The sequence below is a fragment of the Aquarana catesbeiana genome, linkage group LG12 (genome assembly GCF_042186555.1).
Source record: "Aquarana catesbeiana isolate 2022-GZ linkage group LG12, ASM4218655v1, whole genome shotgun sequence".
NCBI lineage: Eukaryota > Metazoa > Chordata > Amphibia > Anura > Ranidae > Aquarana > Aquarana catesbeiana.
In genome coordinates, this window is record NC_133335.1 from 16,591,898 (window position 1) to 16,616,122 (window position 24,225).

The 24,225-nt window shown below is 44.6% G+C and overlaps 1 protein-coding gene across 1 annotated transcript in view; it reads right to left on the reverse strand.

The window, feature by feature from the left end:
* Nucleotides 1–963: 963 nt before the first annotated feature.
* Nucleotides 964–24,225, reverse strand: part of PARD6B (par-6 family cell polarity regulator beta) — a 67,872-nt gene continuing 44,610 nt past the window's right edge. The window contains exon 3 of the mRNA XM_073607260.1: nt 964–12,511. Within this exon, the coding sequence (XP_073463361.1) occupies nt 11,673–12,511 (839 nt within the window). The 3' untranslated portion in view covers nt 964–11,672. The remainder of the gene's footprint in view (nt 12,512–24,225) is intronic.

A 24,225-nucleotide genomic window follows, 5' to 3' on the forward strand; every position in this document is an offset into this window, starting at 1 on the left:
GCTGCAGATAATCAGTGCCCTGATTTTCTGTACAGGTCTCCCCTGTGAGGAGATACCGCTGATCAGCTTGGTTCTCCTCTCCTCACACTGTCAGTAGAGCCGATAAACGGCACTTCCGCGTTTACATGTGATCAGCTGTGATTGGACACAGATGATCACATGGGTAAAGGGCCAAGTCATCACGGTGGGACGTCAAATGACATCGTCCCAGAATGAGAGGGGATGCCGTCTGCCATCATTTGTCTATAGGGCGGGCAGGGAGGTGGTGAAGCTTTGACAATAAAACCTGGAAGCTGATTGGTTTCTATGCACAGCTGCACCAGATTTTTTTCCACCAGTTTTAGTAAATCTCCCCCCCCCTTATATGATCAGTTTCGTGCAACCTGTGACTCTCCTGCTTTTACTGAACCACCAGCACGCCCACGCAGAGCCAATGGTCAGCTTTTGGCATAGCATGATGGGAGTTGCTGTTTCACAAGAGCTGGAGAACCACAAAGTGGCAAAGACAGCAAATGACAAACTCCCAAGTCATGCAATGAGCCATCGACAAACCTGATAAGCCTGCATTGGTATACCGGTCATCTGAGGCAAACGCCAGATCACTAGAAAGGAACGTAATGCATGAAGCAACCATTCCAGGTGCACACAGAGGGCAGCGCCACTTCAAAATCAACCCAACCACTGTTACTGAAATGTATGCAACACTGGCCACATACTGGACCATAGGCGTTTGACTATCTTCATACCAAGAATGTCATCAACGTGAGGATTCCAGATTCAAACATTAGTTTTGTATATAGTCTCTACATTTTTCATAGGAATCTGGGTGCCTGTTGGTGAGACTTACCATCACTCCAATCACAGGAAGAGAGACGAGGAATTTTTCTGACCGGCACACAAACATTCCTCAGAGTAATCACTTTTTAATTCCAATCACAACAATAAAAAAAAAAAAAGTCCAGGCAGATGAGAATCTAAGTTTATTTTTTTTTTTTCCATTTTTGTAAAAATATAAGACATGGCCATACCGCAGAAGCTATGATTCGATCGTTTGAAAAAAATTAAAACTTCATTTCGTGATACAAATGCGCATATTTTACATCGTATTAAAAATACTGATATCTGTCATTGAAAACATTCTGCTTGTGAGTAAAAATCACATTTTCTACAGCCATAGAAAGAAGAGGGGGGGGGGTATTTCACAGGAAATAAAAATAAGAAAAGCTTCCTACATCAAGGAGAAAATAAAAAAAAAAAAAAAAAAAAGATGGAGGATCCTACAAGACGAGAAAATGACACAGGCTTCGACCCGTAATGCCTGCAAGAGCAGAAAAATTGCAAGCCGAAGTCTGGAGTATCGGGCAACTAGATCCACAAATGTTACAATAAACCAAATTTTATTTAAATAACAAGATCCTTCATATTACAGTCACATACAGAGGGAACAGAGAGTAAAAAATAATCAATATCTTTACAATTCAATTTAAAAATGGTAACTCCAGCATGAACCATTAAAGCTGACCATACACTTTTGCCCAACCACCAATAGACACAAAGTGAATTCGTGGTTTAGGTAGGTCCACACATTGTGTAACACTGATAAACCTCAAGATGATTGTACAGATAGTATACAGGATTGTAAAGTGTGTGGTCAGCTTTAGGTGGATATCAGCAAAAAAAAAAAAAAAACAAAACTGAACCTTTGAAAATGCACAATTTTCTTAGGATCCCCACAGAGGAGATTTCTACGACTGGGTTCCCGGCTCCGCCTACCAGCTATGGCCATTCAAAGGCTGGATGCACACAGGCAATTTTTTCTGGTAGCGTACTTCTACCAAAATCATTAGCAATTGATTGCAACACATGGGGTGCAAATTGTTCCCTGTAGAGCAGCGGCTGCCAACCTTCGTACTCAAGTACCCACCAACAGGAAATGTCACTTAGATAATATAGCCGTCACAAATACCAAGCCAGTGACATGGATTTCAAGCTTAAAAGGTGTTACTAAACCCAGGAGCCTGCATTCACTATATCTGGTCTCCCACAGTACATGGAAATGCAATAGTTTTAGTAAATATAAAACTGCTAAACACCTTTTTTCCACCATCAGCAGTATATAACAGTCTTGTGACTTCTACCAGTGTCTGGTTAAAGCTTGTAGGAGGAGTTTTCATTCTCCTCTGACTGTCCCATGAGACTGCAGGACCCCTGACCCTCTGTCCGGACAGTGCCGATTAGCCCTGTGCTGATCACATGCACCCGCTCTAGCAATACACACCTAACTGAGCATGTGCAGTGCGACTCCAAAGACACTGTCTTATCAGGAGCTGGGTTGGCGACTGTGGAAGAAAAGGAGGATCAGAGAAGACAGGATCAAACAGCCTTTTTACACAATGCTGAGGATTAACCCCTTAAGTTCCACAGTGAGTATAAAAAAAGCATGCTTTACTGCATATACTGACTGATTTTACTGTTGTGGGTTTAGTAACACTGTAAAGTGTCATTAAACTTACATCATTAAAATCTATCAAGGATGGTGTATTCCATGCCGTTCATACACACTCATCACTATGGGATTCATTTTCTCTGTTCTGCAAAAAAAACCTGGTTGATCCTGCTGCTCTCTATCTCCCCCTCCTGTCCATGTCCCCACTGCAGTTGTGGATTTTGCAGAGCAGTGTTGGCAGCTAGTGCACATGCTTACTTTTCAGTGTATTTCCCACTCTGAGCATTTCACCTCCCAATGACATCTGAGCAGCCCATGTGACTATAGAGTCACACATGAGGGCAAATACACAGTGGTAAATGACAGCCCGCTTTATTCCTCCTCCTCCATGCCCACTAACCACAATGAGGGTGAAATATAACATCTTGATTGATGCAGGCTTCATCTCCCTCTTATTCTAAGACATAGGCTGGAGGGGTGTGAGACAGCCTGTGACTGGTAGAAATTCGCCCTCATCATGTTACTGGCAAAAACTAATAAAGATTTGATTTTTATTATAGATTTGAATGACAATGATATTTTTAATGCTGGGTCCCAAAGGCCGTTTTTATTTCAAACATGTGACCAGCAGCAGAGGACTGGAAGCTCCTCCTGCCAGACAGGCTGGGAGAGAGCTGGGTCATGTGACAGTTTATAGATAAGGAAAAAGGTATTTTTTTTTTAAATAAAATAGTTACAGAGCCATCATGCACATACAGAAATAGAAGGGACAATATAAATGAAACAGTGTGCGTTTAGTATCACTTTAATACCAAAGTTTGACAATCTTTACATAGTTACGTATAGCTGGTTTGGCTGTACTCCTCCTGTGGATCACAGGAGTGCAGTTCATTCTGCACTCGTGACCCATTTTCAGCCAACAGCGGGCTGAAGCTCGCTGTCGGCTGATGTCACAGGGCCATTCCAGGGTCGGGCAAGATTGCAACAATAGAGTCGGGATCTGCCTACATGCCTGGACCGGGAACCCGGCTCAGGCTCTCAGCGAGCCATTGAGAGCCTGAGCGGGCTGCTCCCACCCCTCCACAGCCCAGTGATTCAGTAAGCACGAGGTAGAGCAGAGAGCCGGTGGCTGTAAGTCACCGGCTCTCTGCTCATGGAGCCCTGAGAACCGAGCGATCTGCAGTGTTCAACAGCTCGGTTCTTGACCTGAGAGTCGGCGGGCAATCGATGCTGCATCCACCTAGGGAAGTAGGATTCTAAAATAATAATAATCAAAAAAAATTCATCTTCTTTTAAAAGTATGTATCAGACCAAGCCAATCCCCAAGGAAGCTGAAAATCACTGTAGAGGGCACAGCTACTTCTGCGATTGCCGCTATCTCCCGAGTCATGTGTTGAGCGGCTGCACACTGCTTCGTACTGAACACAGGAGGTCACCCTCTCAGCACAGGCGCCATTTAGACAACACACTCTATTTTCTCAACGAACGCTAATTCTTCTCTGATTGGATGAGGTGGAGGTTGTGATGTCACCACCTCGACCAACCACACAACGCTTTGCATTCATAGAGAATAATGGTGCCACCTCTCCACCTCGTCCATTTGAATTCATTAAGAAATATATTTAAAAACTGCCAAACCCGGAACCCTTTAAAGCAGGGGTCTCTAAAACTGGTGGCCCTCCAGCTGTTGCGGAACTACAAGTCCCATCATGCCTCTGCCTGCTTTAAAGCACCTGCGCAAAAAGCGAAGGAAATCCTAAAATCTCGACCTGTCGGGGATAATTGAGGACTGAAGCCGGGAACCAAAGCTGTAGAGCAAAGCAAGAAGCAGCAAAATAATTGCCAACAGTTACACAATGCTGCGTACATATTTATTCTCCACCAAATGAAACCCTAATCGTTAGCGGTATCGCGTTACCCGTGTGCGCCGGTCCTTAAAAGAATACATTGCAGAAATGCCAGAAATCCCCACTGCACGGAACCACAAGAGATAAACAATGCAGGAGATTGTTTAAAACTTTTAGCATCTATTCAATGAATAGATTTGTTTTTTGATAAAATCGGTCTTAAAAAGGGGGGGGGGGGGGGATCACGTAATGGATCAAAATCCATCATTTGATAATCTTTTCAATTAAAAGGGTTTATGTTGTCAAACTACATCCCATAAAAGCAAACGTCTGATTGGTCCCATAGGTCTCGAGTCCTCTTGGGTCCGATCTCTGGAGGACACATACAGCATTTTCGGACGTATATTTACCGATCAGAGAGAACACCCCGTATTACTCGCAAAGCGTTTGCATGTCTGAAATCGACATCCTCAGATAAAGGGTTTTTCACTTTTTAAAATATACTGAAAAATTAAACATGCTCCATCTTTAATTCATCAGGATCACTGCGTGCATTTTCTACAAGCTGGCTTGGCACCGCTATACACTGCAGACAATTTTCAGCCTACACAGCCGTATCCTTGGAAAGCCTTCAAAGCCAATCTCCAACCGAACCGCAACATCCGCAACTCGAAGTACATATACAAAACCGCTTTACCTGCCAAAAGATTTTTTTTTTTTTTTTTAATTCTGTTCAGCTGGCCTTTCGATTCACCTGCCACAACAGGGCAGCACCACTATTCTCTGTCATCTGTCAGCACCTTGGCACTGCAACTGAGGCCAATTCAGTGTCTGTATGCTGCCTATACTTCCCTCTTCAGATCCTAGTGACTGAAACATGTTATACACCAGGGATAGGCAAACCTTGGCACTACAGCTGTGATGAAACTGCAAATCCCATCATGCCTCTGGTTGTCAAAGTCTTAGGCAAGCCATAGATTATGCAATTTTGTTTTGTTCAACCACTGGTGGAAGTTGAAGAAAAATGCTTGACCCCCCCCCATCAACACAGTCAATCTCTCCTGCAGCGCTACTGTGTTATGCCGGCAGAACACAATGATCACTGCAGGCTGGTTGTACTGAGGTCGACTTCAGTACAACCCGCCTGTCCATAGAACATGGGTGCCTGTGGCCCTTCAGCTGTTGCGGAACTACAAGTCCCATGACAAGTTATAATCTCCTTGTCGGTCCTGAAGAAGTGGGAGAAACCCGCTATTTCAAGGACATATATGTATTTCGCTCTTTTTAGATTTTCTTCGCTATATGTGTGGACAATTAACTTTTTTTAGTCAATTTGTAATACAATTTTATCGTTTTATATATTGGTCTCTTTATGATTTGTGGTAACCAGTAGTATAAAACTTAAAAGTCCCATATCAGAGGTGTTCAATAGTTGCTATAGACTTGCAGTATGATACCACAAGTGATTTTTGGTGATACACCATACCCAATTACTCACTCATCACAGGATTTGCAGTTTTACCACAGCTGGCCTGCCGAGCTTCGCTACCCCTGTGTTATACTGACTGTTTCCTGCAATGCACTAAAGCTCCGACTTACAGCGCTTAACACCCCCGATAAGTCTGGCAAGTAAAAAAAAAGGAGTATGGAAAAATTATAAAAACACTTCACAGCTGACCAGGCAGGCCAATTGCAATCGGTAAGCAGCATTGCAGGCTCAGAAAAGTGTTGCCGCCCAGCACACGGGATTGGCAGATCACCACAAGATCACGCTGGCTACGTTACATATTCTTTGGCAGGTAAACCAGTTTAGGCATTTGGTTGGACCTGTCCTTTAAGCTTATGTTGTTAGAGGCTAATGGAAGAATGATAAGCTTGCGGCAGGAGGAATTTCTGCCTCATGATTCAGTGTGAACAGATAAGATTGGTGATTAACCTGATCAGCTGACAGGAAGAATCCGACAAGTTCACAGCTGCCTAATAATTATGTTATTAGTGGTTTATAGTGCTACTTTATAAGCTCCGTCACCTGTCGTTAAGCAGGATGACACCTTGTGTGCCAGACTACAGACACTGAGCTGAAAGACTACAATACCGTGTCCTGTAGACAATGCTGGGCTTTGTAGTCTCCTGTCCTTTAATTCCACCTGCAGGCTGCCTTTGGTGAGCTAAATGGGGGAGGGGAGGTTCTTTACTGGTCTTTTGGTCCCCGGCACAGGCATCTTTAGTGTAGGAAGCCGGCTGTGACTCCTTGTGGCTTCAGAGCCGACTTCCCACTGCGCATGCACGAGCCACGCTTTGTTTTGTGAATGGTCCAGCTGCCTTCTGGGACCTGTGATGTGTCCCAAAAGGGTTCGGGCAGAGGGAGGGGAGGGCTTCCGCTCAGTTTGCATAGGCGATCGGCGCCAAAGTGGGAGCGGGTACCTGTCAAAATTAGGTACCCCCTCCCAATAAAATTGAATGTGCCAAAAGTTTAAGGCCTGGTTCACACCTATGTATTTTTTTAGTGCGTTTTTGATGTGTTCCAGTGCTTTTTTGATCCAGTTTTGGAACTTCCACTCAGATTGCATAGGCAACCGGCGTGGAAGTGGGAGCGGGTACCTGTCAAAATTAGGTACCCCCTCCCAATAAAATGTAATGTGCCAAAAGTTTAAGGCCTGGTACACACCTAAGCATTTTTTAGTGCATTTTTGATGTGCTCCAGTGCTTTTTTGATGCGTTTTTGGTGCAGTCCAGTGCATCCCCCCCCGCCCCTCTTTTTTTCTTAACTTTCAGGCCTGGTTCACACCTAAGCATTTTTTTTAGAGTGTTTTCAGTTTTGCAGAAACACACTACAGTCCATTTAACATGGTTTCCTATGGGTCCCGTTTCACATCTGTGCATTTTATGGAAAGGGCCAGGGACTTTTTTTTTTCTGGTTTTTGGTTTCATAGACTTCAATGGATTGAAAAACACAAAAAATGCACCCGGAATATGCAAACTGCAACATACATAGGTGTGAACCGGGCCTTAGAGGAGGCAGAAAAGTGGAATCTCCCCTTTTTTTGGGTGAAGCTCTGCTTTAAGTTTCAGCTGATTTATTACCATGCACAGTTTTGATAAAATTCCCCTCATTGTGCAATTGTTTTTGCGCAATTTATGAGCAGTGACGGTTTCAGCTGGCTCCATAAATGCTAACACATAGGCTGTCATCACCCCTGTATTTTAAGCAGCTGCTTGCATTGATAGCATCTCATATCTAGTATTGCTCAAATCTTAAAAGTAAAAAAAAAAAAAAAAAAAAGACAACGGAATCAGGATAAAAGTGTGCTAATTAAAGAGTTAAAATCTGGAAACAATATAATCTTATCTGCTGCTTGGGAGACATTTATAGAAAGAGGATTGCAAAATCCACAATTAATGACTCTGCCGAAGAACATAAGCTGACAGGATACCCCCCCCCCCCCCCTTTGGGTGATGTCATAGACACAAGCCAGATAACGGCAATCATGTTTAGACCAGTAACTCGAAGCAACCAATACTGAATTTTTATCTTTAGGGCCCTCAGAATATTTACAACTGATTGGATGATGAGGGCTACACCTCTACGTACCCATTGCTGCTCCTGACACACCCTAACCTGTTAAAAAAAAAAAAGTGTCCTCACAGAGCCACCCAGAACCTCGTACCTCACAGCTTCATTCCCAAGTCCTCCTGGTCCCTCCAACCATGATAATAATTCCAGTGTTTAAACTTATACATAAAAAGGAAAAGACTTTAGTGTTCAAAGAGGTAGCATATAAAAAAATAAAAATAAAATCCATCTCATGTCAAAGCAGATTTTGAAAAGATAAGTGTTTATATCCAATTACCAAACAGAAAATAAGCGAATACACAATGGTAAGGGATATAATGTCATTAAAGAATACATTTCATGCAAAAAAAAAAAAAAAAAAAGCTGGCACTCTGCAAAGTACGAGAAAACTTTTGGGGAAACCAAAGCCCTTTTGATATGATTAATGGAGCTGATCAGTCACCCCTGATATTTATTTATACCAAGTCCTCTATCATCTCTATGAGAACCCAGGTAAGATTTCATTTATTAAAATACAAAATAAAAAAAAAAACTGCTTTTGCAAACGTTAGCCACGGAGCTGTTTGAAGGCCAACGCAGTGCAAGCTGAATCTTGTAGTTCCTCTACAACTCCGTGTCCATAGTTAGCAAAGGCTGGTTGAGCAGCATAAGATTCACACATATTACATTAAAAAAAAAAAGTGTTCAGAAAGAAAGTTGACCTGCAGGCAAAAAAGGAAAAAAAAAAAAAAAAACGAAACAAAACAAAAAACAAACAAATGTCATATCTTACAATCTTGTACCCATAAATTGAAGTAGTGTCCTGCATTTGGATTCACATCTAAGGGTTCTTAAACTTAATCACTAGCAAAAGGGACAGCAACAGGACAACAAAAACCCTAGTTCTTGAAGCGAAGGAGTGACTTCACAGGATGGTGAAGTTTAGAGATTCTGTCCACATGTGCCCATATATTGCTAAAAATCTGTAGAAACCTGACCTTTACGCCTACTTTTTTTTTTTAACATCCCCTCAAAATGATAGCGTTCAGGTATTTTCCAGGGAAGGGTGTTGGCATTACGGCAATTGTGCCCTTCCAACCTTATGCTGACAAAAATTTAATTTTTTGGTTCCAATGACAACGCCCCTGGATACAAAGACAGCTCTGTAAAGACATGGTTTGACTTTTTTTGTGAAGGAACTCAAGAGTTCTACACAAAACCCTCACCTGAACGCTACTACTGAACACCTTTGGGGTAAATTGGAATGCCAATTGCAAGCCAAGTCTTCTGCATACAAAGCCAGCTCCATAAAGACCTGGCTTGACCAGTTTGGTGTGGAGGAACTCGAGTGGTCTACACAGAACCCTGACCTGAAGCCTACTCTCCTGAACACCTTTGGGGTGAACTGGAATGACAATTGCAAGCCAAGACTTCTGCATACAAAGCCAGCTCCATAAAAGACATTGTTTGACCAGTATGATGTGAAGAACCATGAGTTGCCTACACAGAGACTTGACCTCAACTCTGATGAATACAATTGCAAGCCAGGTCTTCTTTGTACCAAGCCAGCTCCATAAGGACATGGTTTAACTAGTTTTAGTGTGGAGGAACTTGAGTGTCATGCACAGAACCATGACCTGAAGCCAACTACTGAACACCTTTGGGGTGAACTGGAATGACAATTGCAAGCCAAGTCTTCTGCATACAAAGCCAGCTCAGTAAAGACCTGGCTTGACCAGTTTGGTGCGGAATAACTCAAGTGGTCTGCACAGAACACCCAACTTGAACCCTACTACTGAACACCTTTGGGGTGAATTTGAATGCCAAATTGCAAGCCAGCTCTGTAAGCACATGGTTTGACCAGTTTGGTGTGAAGGAACTTGAGTGTTTTGCACAGATCCCTCAACCATACTGAAGACCTTTGTAATGAATTTGAATGCCAATTGTGAGCCAGATCTTCCCATCCAACATCAGTACTTGACCTCACCAGATCAGACTCGCTCCAAAATCTTATGGAAGCTTTCCCAGAAGAGTGGCGGCTGGGATAGCTGCAAATTGGAATGGGGGGTGGGGTGGGCATAGTTTAGGAGATATCCAAAAAGCCCATATAGGTGTGATGGTCAGGTTTCTACAAACTGGTGGTCGCATCATTTAAAAAAAAAAAAGTAGTGTTTCTCTAGCACTGCTCATAGGAAGCCTGCCTTTTTTTACACTATTATAGCAGTGCTCCTCACAGTGTAGTAGCAGAAGTTGCTCATCAATCAAACCCCGCGTGGGTACAATTCACATTGAACAGTGTCAGTTATCTTATAGATAATTATTTCATCCTAAACTACAGATACAGAGAAATGTCTTCAATGTAAATCTATCAGTGAAAAACAAATTCAGCTTTTGCTAGGAAAGAAAATAATTTCCAATGGAGAGACTGCAAAACATGATATTCGCTCCAGTAAATTCATCAAACATTTCTCTGTATTTTTAGTTTTTCCTTCATACTTGACATGTAAAGCCCAAACGTTCTATTACTTCTGGATGGAGTTTACATGTGTTAGAATCCCTCATGTTTCTGATGCACTTAGCAATACTGGTTATTGATGGTCTTGATGACCATTGCCTCCGGTAGAGAAAATGACAGGAAATCCAAAATGTTTTGAGTGGTCACAGAAGAGGGGAAACCAATCTCTTTTGGACAACCCTCACTTTGGAGAGATTTCCTCTTAGTTCCTGCTGTGTCTCTGGGACAGGAAGTAAAAGGTAATCTCCCAGATGAAATAAAACACTCACAGGGGTCCCAACCCTTTCCCTACTTCCATCCAAAACGTTTTGGCTTTACATACCTAGAATTTGGCTCTAAGAACATTGCTTTAAAAACAAGGAGCTCCAACTCCACGAATGGGAGAACAGCCAGCACCCGATGATCATCACAACTTATGCTCCCATTTCCTTCCCTAACAAGAGCTCCTAGTGCATTATTGAAGATATCCCACCCCCCCCAGTTCAGATTTGCTCAGCTGTGATGTGGAAGAACCAAAGCTAAAAATCCTATCTGTGCACATGCGCCTTATAAAAGCATTCATTTATATGCTACAAAAATATATGTTTTTCGAAGAGTGGGTTATATATTTTATAGATTCTCTTTAATTATGGGGCCAAGTTTGGTTTCCCTTTGTGCATACAGCAATGATTAGTGGTACTCGCCATAATAAAAAAAAAAAAAAAAAAAAAAATTTAAAATGATGCAATCTTTTAGGCTGTATTTCAGGAATGCCAAAATAGACAATCTGTTCTATCTTTATGCTGGTTAAAACATAAATCAGTCATAATTATAATTTACAATTATTGGCTTATTACAGTAACTGTGCTATTAGAAGTGGCCTTCAATGACTTGCAGTCCCCATAGCAACCCCCCTGCCAAACAAAAAATGGAAATAAAGTGGTTATTTGCTTAAAAAAAAAAAAAAAAACGGCTAAAATACAAAGGGCTACATTCTCTAAAGACCATGGATGCTGCGTCTTTGCACTTTTAAAAGTGTCGATAAATCGTCAGACTGAGAACCCTGTACAAAAGATAATTTTTTTTTTTGTTCGGCTATGGAATGTAAAAACATAGAACACTTAAAATTGTTTTTTTTTTTGTCTTCCTTCATATCATAAAAATAGAATAGTAAGCTTGGAATAAGATTACAGTGGAGGGAATAAACTATACAATATATTTTCTTTAAAAAAAAAAAAAAAAATGATTTGCATGTAGAATGTCACAGATCGTAGAATAAAAAAAAAAAAAAAAAAAAAAAAAGTGTGCAAGTGGCGGTTCGATGACCGCCGTTCACAGTGTGATTACGGTTCCGTCTTCTTCTAAGATCCGTGTCTCATGATTATTGGAAATAAGGTCCAGGCTGCCTCTGCTGGCAGATAAGTGCACGTTGTAGTGAGACGACATAAATCCGTTTTGTGGCAATTCGTGGTAGGAATCGTGATGTGTGAGGGATTCCAGGCTCTCCGTCGATGGGGCAGCCTTAGGGATCTGCTGTGGCTCGCCGGACTCCTCGATAATAATGTCCTCCTCATCGCTATCCTCTTCCTCGGGGTGGTAGTTCTGGATGATGTGCTGCGGTTGTACATTTCCATACATGCTGGTGCTGCTGTCAGTCGACTGTCCGGAGCTGCCAGAGTTCCGGCTGTTCCGTACTACGTTATTTCTCTGGTTGGCCGGCCTGACTGTTATGATGAGGTTGTGACTATTTGCGATCATCATGTCGGTCACTTGGTCCAGGCTCTTCCCCGACACCTCGATGCCATTGACCTCCAAGACCTCATCGTTAACGGCTAGCAGTCCGGTACTCTGGGCCAGGCCTCCAGGAACCAGCCTAGAGATGAAAATTCCTGGCACTTTCTCCAGGCCGTGTGGCGTCACCCTAACGCTAGAGCCGTCACGGATGTAGAACCCAAGGGGCTTATCCATACCATGTTTGTAGAGACGCACCCTACGGTGGGTTTCGGGAAGGATGTCGACGTCAATGATTGATGAAACTGGCCTGAAGTCACTCGGCATGCCAATGACCAAGTGGGGCTTCTTTTTGACGACATCCGGCCGCAGCACCGTTTGAAGGACAGTCTTCTTTTTGGTTAAGGTATCTGTGCCAAAGGCGCTGTAGTCTGCCTCCTCTGCAAAATCAGAGAAAAAGAGAAAAATATTAGGATTTGATATTTAGGCCTAAAGAAAAAATTAAAGGAACTAATATATATATATATATATATATATATATATATATATATATATATATATATATATATATATATATATATATATATACACACATATATGTATAGAATGAATTAACATGGGTGACCTGAAAACAAAATTCGATCTGGCAACTGTGGTTCCTGAAATCTCTCCATCGGACTTCTTAAGAATTAACAGAAGCTTGGGAGAGAATAAAAAAAAAAAAAAAAACGGGCAGCCGGTCTCAAACTATCACTCCAGCCAGCAATAACAGTCAGAGGTTTTACTTAAAAACCACACGATCCATAAAATAAATTATATATGAAGCTGGCACTGGTTACAATTCTGTAAGTGAAGGTGAATGCAGCAGCCTTACAGTGAACAGGGTCTCGAGCAACTCCAAGAGCTGCCATGGAAGGGGTATTACTGGACGGATTACAGGGTAACCTCAAAGCTAGTTTTGCAGCACCTGGTTTTGCTTTATGGCTTAGGCAGTGTTAGGTGGAAATGTTATTAAAAAGGTAAATAAAAAACATAAAAGCCATAGTGAGCATCAGGGGCCACAGAGGGAAGGAGGCAGGGAAAAGGGGCCAGCAAAGGGGAGGCGGGATACATAGAGGAGGGCCACATAGAGAGGGGCAAAGAGGGGGGCCACATAGAGAGGGGCAAAGAGGGGGGCCACATAGAGAGGGGCAAAGAGGGGGGCCACATAGAGAGAGGCAAAGAGGGGGGCCACATAGAGAGAGCCAAAGAGGGGGGCCACATAGAGAGAGCCAAAGAGGGGGGCCACATAGAGGCAAAGAGGGGGGCCACATAGAGGCAAAGAGGGGGGCCACATAGAGGCAAAGAGGGGGGCCACATAGAGGCAAAGAGGGGGGCCACATAGAGGCAAAGAGGGGGGCCACATAGAGGCAAAGAGGGGGGCCACATAGAGGCAAAGAGGGGGGCCACACAGAGGCAAAGAGGGGGGCCACACAGAGGCAAAGAGGGGGGCCACACAGAGGCAAAGAGGGGGGCCACACAGAGGCAAAGAGGGGGCCACACAGAGGCATAGAGGAAGGCAGGGCCACAGAGAGGGAGGAAGGGCCACATAGAGGGAGGAAGGGCCACATAGAGGGAGGAAGGGCCACATAGAGGGAGGCAGAGGGGTGGGGGGGGGCGGGGGCACATAGAGGAAAGCGTGAAAAGAAAAAAATATAAAGAAGGAGTTTATAACAGATACTTTTCTGTATTATTTTTTATTCAATCTGCAATGGGAAAATGACAACTGCATTCTCATAGGTTGTTAGGGGTGACACATGCACTTTGTACACCTGTGTCATTGTTCTTGGAGAGAATGGTTAAATCCAGAATGCGGTGTGGACGAGGGTAAACACAGCAGCATGATGAGTCCTTCCATAGATACCTGACAGGAATGTGGGGGAACACACCCATCACTAATGATGACTATTGGTAACAGACATCTAGGTCAGCTGTACATATACTCACACAGGTTATATAATTAGCAGATGACTGTGGTATTAATCAGTAATCACCTTTACCCTATATAACTGGCTATGACGTCATGCCTCAGGAAGGCAAAAAGAATTCAGGATCTGTAATAAAAGTGAGCTCCGGTTGAAACGCGGTCAAAACTGCCAGCATCATACCCATTTCCCAATACACAGGAGTGGCACTGCCATACATGGCAACGAAAGGCTCTCCAATATCTGTGGTGTGATTACAAGTTGTAAAGTTTCAGTGTGTGTGTCAGCGTTATTATTGGAATGTGAAGAATCCACTCTATGTGATAAGATTCATGAATCATGAAAGTATTGAAGGCCAATATTTTATTATCAAAAGGAAAACTGGCCCAAAATAGCAAAAAAAATATACATACATACATACATACATACATTATATATATATATTCTTAAATGTATTTGTATATTTCTTGTTATCATAACCTACCACCAAAAAACGACACAAAATAAATTCTCCTGCTCCTGACTATCGCAGAGATACCACATATAGTTTATGTTATTAATTGTATGTACAGCCCAGAAACAATAGTGTGCATTCTGTGTTTTTCTTTTTTATATACTACCTAAAAACACTGATATTAATTATTAAAAAGAAAAAAAAAATTTTTTTTTTTTAAAGTCCTGCCCAAAATATACTGACCATGACCTTTTGACCCTTACTTGAACCAAACAATCAAGTGACCCAGGAGTTCTGGGTCCCAATCATTCGTACTGCTTCTGGGGCTGCTCTGTGCAAAACTATTACACAGAGCATGTAAAAACATAACATAGGTTGGACTTGATGGTTTTGTGTCTTTTTTCAACCTCACCTACTATGTAACTATGTTTGTTATTTAAAAAAAATAAAATAACAAAATGATCCTTTACACTTTAACTTCCTGTCCCATAAGCCAAAACAGGAAGTAAGAGAAATCCCTTCAAAGTGAGGGAATGCCTGGTTGTCACCAGGACTTGTTTCCCCTTTATTTCTGTTCTAGTGACAGGCTCGTCTCCAGAGCCTCTCCCATCCTCTGGAACTCTCTACCTCAATCTGTCTGGCTATCTCCTACTCTGGCTGCCTTTAGGTGATCCCTGAAAACTCATCTCTTCAGGGAAGCCTATCACACCTCCAACTAACTGAACTTTTATCACTTCCATCACCTCATCCCCCCCCCCCCTACAGTTAAAACCTCTTGTACCACTTGCCCCACCCTATTAGATTGTAAGCTCTTATGAGCAGGTCCTTAACAATCTTGTATTTTTTGTATTGTAACTGTCCTGTCTCCCATAATATTGTAAAGCGCTGTGCAAACTGCTGGCTTTATATAAATCCTATAGAATTATAATAATAATGTCCACAGGCTGGCTGAACACAATCTGAACAAAGAAAAGGACTTCAAGTGTTACTAAACCCAGGAGCCTGCATTCACTATATCTGGTCTCCCACAGGACACAGAACATGGAAATGTAATTATTTTAGTAAACATAAACTGCTAAATAAATACCTTTTCTCATCAGCTGTATATAGCAGTCTTGTGACTTCTATCAGTGTCTGGTTAAAGCTTGAAGGAGGGGTTTTCTGACTGTCCTATCCTATGAGACTGCAAGACCCCTGACCCTCTTGCCTGGACAGTGCTGATTGGCCCTGTGCTGATCACATGCACCCTCCCAAGAAAAAAAAAAAAAAAACACCTCTCTAGCAATACACACCAAACTGAGCATGTGCAGCCTGACTCCATCGACTCTGTGTTAACAGGAAATTATCAGGGGACAGTGGAAAGGGGCGGATCAGAGAAGACAGGATCAAACAGCCTTTTTACACAATGCAGAGGATTAACCCCTTAGGTTCTACAGTGAGTATAACAAGCATGATTTACTGCATATACAGACTGATATTACTGGTGTGGGTTTAGTAATACAAAAAAAAAAAAAAAAAAAAAAAAAACACACTTTCACAAAGTGACAGTTAAAGGACAGTTAGAGGTTTTGCCGCCAGTTCTTGGAGAAACACCCGACTAAATAGATATAGAAGTTTATCAGGTGCTGCAGAAACCTTATGGGGAGCATTCCACAGCCTAAGATAACTTACAAGAGAGACGAAAAGTCCACACCTAGCTACACATCAACTCTACAAATACCGGTCATTGTAAATCTTCATGCATGCGATTAGGAAAACGTTCTATGTAGAAGCCTGTACAGAGAAGTGCCCATTCTCCAATGTACTGGAGATACAAGCAGCTTTTTGCTAAAAGGAAGAGAATGTGGGGTCCAGGAATCTGAGAGGGGGGGGGGGGGGTTAAGTGGAACTGGTTAGTGAACAGGTAACTGGGCCTGTTTCTTCTCACAGGGCGAAGCTTGATATTATCCACTCAGCTGGGGTCGTGCAGCACTGTGCCAGGATCCAGACATTCCTCAAAGTCTTAAATTCCTAACGCTGGCTAGAAATCTGACGGCAACACAACCCCCCCCCCCCACCCTCCGCCTCCCACCTGCTATTAACTGGAATCCCTACAGATGTCCACAGCTGGATATCAGCCCAGCAACTTGCAATCATCTGGTATCAGCATGCCCCTTTCAGCTTTGGAAAAGAAAAAACTAGAACTCCCAGCATGCTCCTGGTTCATGTAAAGCCTGTCAAGTGTTGGGGAAGCCAATTGTCCAGGGTAACACATTAAGTATCCTTTTTAAGAGGCATCCCAGTCACATGACTAATGCCGAGGCAATGGTTACAGTCTCTGCCAGAAAGGATCTTGGGAGGGGAACAGTCAGTAAATGGACTTCAGTAGTGATCTGCTGCATTGGCAGAGATCATGTGACTGGGCCCGAGAGATGAGACATTTCCCATTACAAAGGACAGAGTGAGGATTGTTTGCTACAACCGGAGAGTGCAAAATCTGGTGCAGCTCTACATAATGACCAAATCCGCTTCCAGGATTTTTGTCAAAGCTTAAAGTGGATGTAAACCCATCCATAAAACGTGCCGGAAATGTAACACTCCCATTGGTTGTGCTCTCAACCAAACTGTCAAGCCATCCAATGGCTGGTGTCATAACTGATCACATGTGAAGCATCATGGCAGTTGTAGATTAAACAAAGGCAAAGATGGCAGCTTCCTTGGCTGAAAATGATAGGAGGGCTCCGCCCAACTGTTTGCTGCCCCCCCCCCGCCACATTTGACACCTTTCGGGGGTACCTGGTTTTGACGGTTGACGGTTTTTACCCGCTTTCCCTTCTAGATGAGCTTGCTGCGGCAAACTAGAATCGGAAGTTGGGCCCCCCCCTCCTCCCGCCATTGAGCCATTCACAAAGCGCAGCGCAGTAGGGAACAGGCTGTGAGGCCGCAAGGCTCCACTACCGGTCTCCCTGAGACGAGGCAGCGGTGGCAGCACCCAAGAGCCGATTGAAAACTCTGTTTGGGTGAAGACACCACTGGATTCATGGACAGGTAAGTGTCCTAATATTAAAAAAGTCAGCAGCTACAGTATTTGTAGCTGCCGACTTATTTTTCTGAAGGAGCCCAGAGCTCCTCTTTAATTGAACAAGCTGAAGTTAGTAGCCGATTGGCAATCATACACAGTTTACACCAGATTTTGCTCTCTCCAGTTTTAGTGAATCAACCCCATTGGCCAAGTGGTTAGCGCTTCTGCCTGGCAGCACTGGGGTCATCCGTTCGAATCCCAACCACGGCACCACCTACCTGGAGTTTGCATGTTCACCCTGTGCCTACGGGTACTCCGGTTTCCTCCCACACTCCAAAGACATGCTGGGAGGTTAATTGGCTCCTGTCTAAATTGGCCCCTAGTATGTGTATGTATGAATGTGAGTTAGAGACCTTCGATTGTAAGCTCCACGTGTTTTTAATTGTTTTGATTGCTCTGATTAGGATGCACCTGCCTTATTTGGAGTGCTTACTCTGTTATAAATATCAGTTTTTAAATCAAACATGTATGCTTTGATGAAGGCTTCTTAGCCGAAACGCGTCAGCATAGCCTGTACCGTGTACCCATGTAACCCAATAAAGGGCTTTTATTCAAGAGCATCCGAGTCGCCAGCCCTTTTCCAATTCAAGTACTGCATTTTGGGGCCTGAACGTCCTGGCTAGAGCACCGGATCACAGTTCATAGATCATCATATTGGCAGTGGAGCTGGGGTATCATTTTGCTTCTCTTAGATTGTAAGCTCCTTGAGGGCAGGGACTGATGAGAGTGTAAAATATATATGTAAAGTGCTGTGTAAATTGACGGCGCTATATAGGTATCTGGAATAAAAATGCAAAAACTTTTCTGTCTATTTTTACCCATCTTAGGCAATCGTGGAGGTTAAATATGAAAAAGTATTCTTTTAACCTGATGCCAAGTGAGTATAATGTTTGCTACGAATGATTTCAGAAAATTCAGGAAAAAAACCAAGGCAGGTACAGGGGAACAAGTTCAAGGTCAGCATCACCTCCCATCTCCAGATCAGGATCAGCATCAAGTATGTTCAAGATCGGGCCATCAATCGCCAATCAAGGAACACCCCCCCCACAGCCCCAGGGCAACAGCAACACCCTGCCCCTCCCTTTCTGCAGACACACTGCAAAAGCAGCACCCCCGCCACACAAAAGCAGCTCCCCACTGCAAAATCAGCCCCAACCCTTCAACCCCCTCTGTAAAAGCACCCCCCCCCCCTCGGGGCAGGCCCATGCAAAAGAAGCCCCTTGCCCCTCCCCCACTGCAAAAGAGGTCAGGAAGCCCCCCCCCCGCGGCCCCAGGTCACGAGGCAGGGACCCCCGCAGCCCCAGGTCACGAGGCAGGGACCCCCGCAGCCCCAGGTCACGAGGCAGGGACCCCCGCAGCCCCAGGTCACGAGGCAGGGACCCCCGCAGCCCCAGGTCACGAGGCAGGGACCCCCGCAGCCCCAGGTCACGAGGCAGGGACCCCCGCAGCCCCAGGTCACGAGGCAGGGACCCCCGCAGCCCCAGGTCACGAGGCAGGGACCCCCGCAGCCCCAGGTCACGAGGCAGGGACCCCCGCAGCCCCAGGTCACGAGGCAGGGACCCCCGCAGCCCCAGGTCACGAGGCAGGGACCCCCGCAGCCCCAGGTCACGAGGCAGGGACCCCCGCAGCCCCAGGTCACGAGGCAGGGACCCCCGCAGCCCCAGGTCACGAGGCAGGGACCCCCGCAGCCCCAGGTCAGGAGGCAGGGACCCCCGCAGCCCCAGGTCAGGAGGCAGGGACCCCCGCAGCCCCAGGTCAGGAGGCAGGGACCCCCGCAGCCCCAGGTCAGGAGGCAGGGACCCCCGCAGCCCCAGGTCAGGAGGCAGGGACCCCCGCAGCCCCAGGTCAGGAGGCAGGGACCCCCGCAGCCCCAGGTCAGGAGGCAGGGACCCCTGCAGCCCCAGTTCAGGAGGCAGCACCCTGAAGTTGAAGTGCACGCTTGGCTAAATACAAGGCAGCTACAGACACCAGCCTCTTGTCACAACAAATTGCTCTGTAGAAACAAATTCTAATTACAGTTATCTGCAGCGGGACGAAGCGTAATCTATAATTATCACACTATAAAAAGTAAGTCAAATAAACTTCGCACTTTGTATCCAAGACAACAGAAGTAAACGCTTTAAAAGGCTGGAGGTGAACTTTGTAAATGATCCAACTATGGTGAATGCTCTACTCAACCTATTTACCAATGAATAGAAACATCCTCCAAAACCATTTACTTTCAATGATCGATAAAAATGGAGTCGATATGACATTCACATCAGAGTACGTAGCAATTTCTCCTCAGTATGTGTGTTGCGTTTTCTGGAGATGCACAATCTTCTGCAATCAATGGCACCATCTGGGTGGCACAACGTGGCTGTGAGATGAAATAAAGTCCACCTCAACATTTTGGTAGGACAAACCTGGAGCGCAGGTTGAAGGACGTACAATACATGGTCCTGTATACACACCCTGCACACAACACACTACCTCCTCCTCGCTCAGCTGCAGGGCTCCAAGTGACACGGCTACCATCTACAGAGACTCCAATAGGGACAGGCAATTGGCATTGCTCCAACGACCGTCATCTGCAAATATTCTCCATTTTCAAAACTATTTCAAAAACTAAGTTTAACACTCACCAAACCTTAATACACATAATTCAACTCAACTTTCTCTAGTATTTACCAAAACTGCCCTTTAAGTTTGATTAAATAAAAAATAATGACTACATTTATGTAGATAAATTTACCCCCCTCCCAAAAAAAACAAAAAACAAACAATGTAATGTATTGCAGTCTTTAGATGTGGCGGCTGCATTCAATTTATTTCTGGCCTTTCCTTTATTTTCACCTGGTGATCCTGCCAGTAACACTTCTTGTCCTAAAGGTGACAACGCTCACTCACCGTACCGTATCTTTGTAGGATGTTGTCACCTTAGGACAAAGTGTTAGGACTACACAACACCCCCACACCGTCTATCTGCATAACATGGGGGGGGTTTCTGGAGTTCACATAAGATAGCTGGAATAATGCGAACAGATGACGTTCAGCACAGATCGAGGACACTGGAAGTAGTCAGCTCACCGGATTTCTGACAGGATCAACAGGTACACTATCACACTTAATAAAATATATGTAGGCTTTGTTAAGACTTGCCGTTTGGGGGGGTGCAAAAATGCACGAATGAGCCACCAACCACCCCCTGTGAAGCTGCATTAGGCAGTGGTCGGGGACGTTCAGCAGATTTGCCAGAGTTAGGATCAGTGTTGCCAATTCTCAGTGTTTTTACTAGCAGCCAATTAAAAAATGGGCACTTTTTCCTATTAGTAAATGGAGAAAGCGCCCAGTAAAAAATATGGCTGCTACGCTCGACTTGGAACTGCGCATGCACAATTCTGGTCTGGGGCCAGCCGAGACCATCTGAGTGCCTGATACAGTGTGTTTGGGCGGCGCCATTGGGGGGTGGGTCTGGTGGAGGCGGTACCTGTTGTGTGATGTCATGGTGCAAGGGAGCGGAGCAGCCGGAGCCTCGTGTGCGGGTCTGCGGGATGGGAGCAAGGCAAGCCAGGAGCGGGACTGTCAGTGCTGTTTGGACTGGAGTGGACTGAAGAGACCACCTGGCTTGGAGAGAGACTGTCACTGACTCAGGAGGGGACGTGTCGTGTCGGTGATCTGTGCACAATGCTGTCAGTGTCACTGAGAGGCAATTTCATATGTTTGTCCCTTCCCATTCTAATTTCTTGGCCTCCTGAGTTACTTACTTATATCGAAAATAAAATAAGAAATATATTTTTTGCCTTCATATCTTCACAGCGAGGCTACAATGATGGGCACGGTAGGGCTGCAATGATGGGCATGGTGAGGCTGCGGTGATGGGAACAGTGAGGCCACAATGATGGGCATGGTAAGGCTGTAATGATGGGCATGGTGAGGCTGCGGTGATGGGAACAGTGAGGCCACAATGATGGGCACGGTAAGGCTGTAATGATGGGCATGGTGAGGCTGCGGTGATGGGAACAGTGAGACCACAATGATGGGCATGGTAAGGCTGTAATGATGGGCATGGTGAGGCTGCGGTGATGGGAACAGTGAGGCCACAATGATGGGCACGGTAAGGCTGTAATGATGGGCATGGTGAGGCTGGTAGCCTCTGTGTTGTCCGTGCCACAGCACATCCTGAAAATTTACCAGTAGCTGCTGCATTTCGCACCCTAGGCTTATACTCGAGTCAATAAAAAAAAAAAAAAAATGTTCACATTTTTTTTTGTGGTAAAATTAGGTGCCTCGGTTTATATTTGGGTCAGGTTATACTCGAGTATATACGGTACCTTAAATCACATTGCTAATTGAGAATCGTACTTGTTTGTAGCCTAAACACTGAAATTTGCACGTAAAATGGCAATGATGTAACTTTTTGAAAATGTAAGTGAAAACTTGGCTGTGCCAGTAAATCTTGGGAGTCGTGTCAAGAATTTCAATCTGGTAGGTTGGCAACATTGGTTAGGAGCGCAGTATATACAGAGGTCCCTTGGCGTGGCATGACACAGCTTATGCATGTATTTGCAAATGTGTGCAAACAAAACCCTCTGTTTTTAATGTAAACTGTTAGGATCAATTCAATTGTTTTGCGGGATGGCAAGTGTGCTGGGAAAAGTCTTATTTGCTTGCGATGTGCGCTACCCTTCCACATGCACCTTGCTTGTAAAGGCTAGTTGTAGGTTGGGGTGGTTGGCATTTTTTGTACAAAAAAAATAAAACAAAAACAACAATCCATCTATGGCCAGCCTTAATCTGTGTGCATGAGCCCTTAACAGACCCCAAAAAAAAAAAAAAAAAAAAAAAGGGGGGAAGGAGCACAAAACACAAAAAAAAAGGGGGGGGGGGAGCAAAAAAAAAACCACAAAACAATGGAAAAAAAGAAAGAAAAGAGCAAAACAAAGAAAGGGGGAAAAAGGAGCAAAACACATGAAGGGGGGGGGGGGGGAGCAAAACACACACACACACACATACATAGGGGGGGGGGGGGGGGAAGGAGCAAAAACACACAAAAGGGGGGATAAAAAGAAGCAAAACACACAAAGGGGGATAAAAAGGAGTAAAATACACGGGGGGGGGAGCAAAACACACACGGGGGGGAGCAAAACATACAAGGGGGGGGCAAAAAAGGAGCAAAGCACACAAGGGGGGGGGGGGGGTAAGGAGCAAAACACACAAGGGGGGGGGGGGGGGGGAGAGTAAAACACACAAAAGGAGGAAAAAAAATAGCCAAAAATTGTACTCTAACTAGGACTGTCAAAGAAGGCCAAATATTACCCCATCACCGCCCCCAATGATCGGTTTATATTGTAAACATTACTATATACAGAAATAAAGGACGCTGCGCAAGGTTTTGTCCTTATGTGCCCTTTACCATGGCAGGAAGAGTCAGCACCTGCTGGTCCTCTGCCAAACACACAATTGAAGTGTACATCCCAAGCTGGGAGTTCCAGAGACTCCATTATCTGCCGCAGTAACAATGCCTCCTGTTATACAGAGCCAAAAAAAAAACGGCCACCTTATTAAATATATATTCCCACCACCCGCACCAGCGACGGCCTTGTCTGGAGGTAGACACTAAAGTGAAGGTTGCCTGACGTCTGTAAAGCTTAAAAAAGGAGAGATGTGATTTTATTTTCTGCTGTGAGTGGATACAGATCCCTTCATGTATTGCTCGGCATGTCTATCTCAGCAGTGTTCAGCACATGGGGGTGATGTAGGAATAAAAGACACAGTAGAGTTGGGGGGGGGTGCTTTGTCATGTGGAAATTTTTTTGTTTCAGCAACGGAGTGAAAAAAATCAGAGTAATGCTTACGGTTCTATATGTAGAAATGCCAGAGACGCCGAGTCCCCCTTTGCTTCTTCCTCGGCTTGTAGCCTGGATGACTGTCAGCATCGACATCCATCAAATCCAAGCCTGGGGGACCCAGTACATCACTTACAAACCCCACACATGAATCTCAATATTCACTCTTAAAGCTCATCTCCCAGCAAATAGCTAAACACATGGATGAATTACATATATTAGGAGAAATGTTATCTGCCAAAGGATTTCTAAATGTGGCCATCCAGTCCTTAGATTTACACAGCTCCGGGGGTGGGGGATGGAGACCTTCAAGTAATACAATTGGGTCTTGTCCTCACTCCCAGTCTGTCTGGAAATTAGGTGAAGCAGCAGATTCCTTAGGTGAAGCAGCAGATTCCTGCAGTACTTTTTTCTGCCTCTAGATGTCCTCAGTCCAATAGTCAGCACCACCAAACCCACATCCTCTGAGCCCAGGTTGTCCTGTGACAATGCTGCCCAGTAGTTGTCATCTTAGGATAGGAAGGGAGTTAAAATAAAGGAGATAAATGTGTCCAACAAAGAAAAATGCAGCCACCACATCTAAGGCCGGCCATAGACGGTTCGAATCCCGGCTGGTCCAGCAGGAACCAGCCAAGATTCAAACCATGGTGGGCAGGCTGAATCATTTGATCAACTTGGGTACAACCAGCCTGCCAGATTCGGTTGAGATTATCGCTAGCGGCTGCTATAGCCCCTAGCAATAATCACCGTCTCCGGTGGGGGTGAGGGGGAAGCCATTCCCATTGGAGCAGACAATGGCTCAGAAGGGATTCTCTCGACTGTGGTTGCAGGAAAGAAGCTTTGTCTT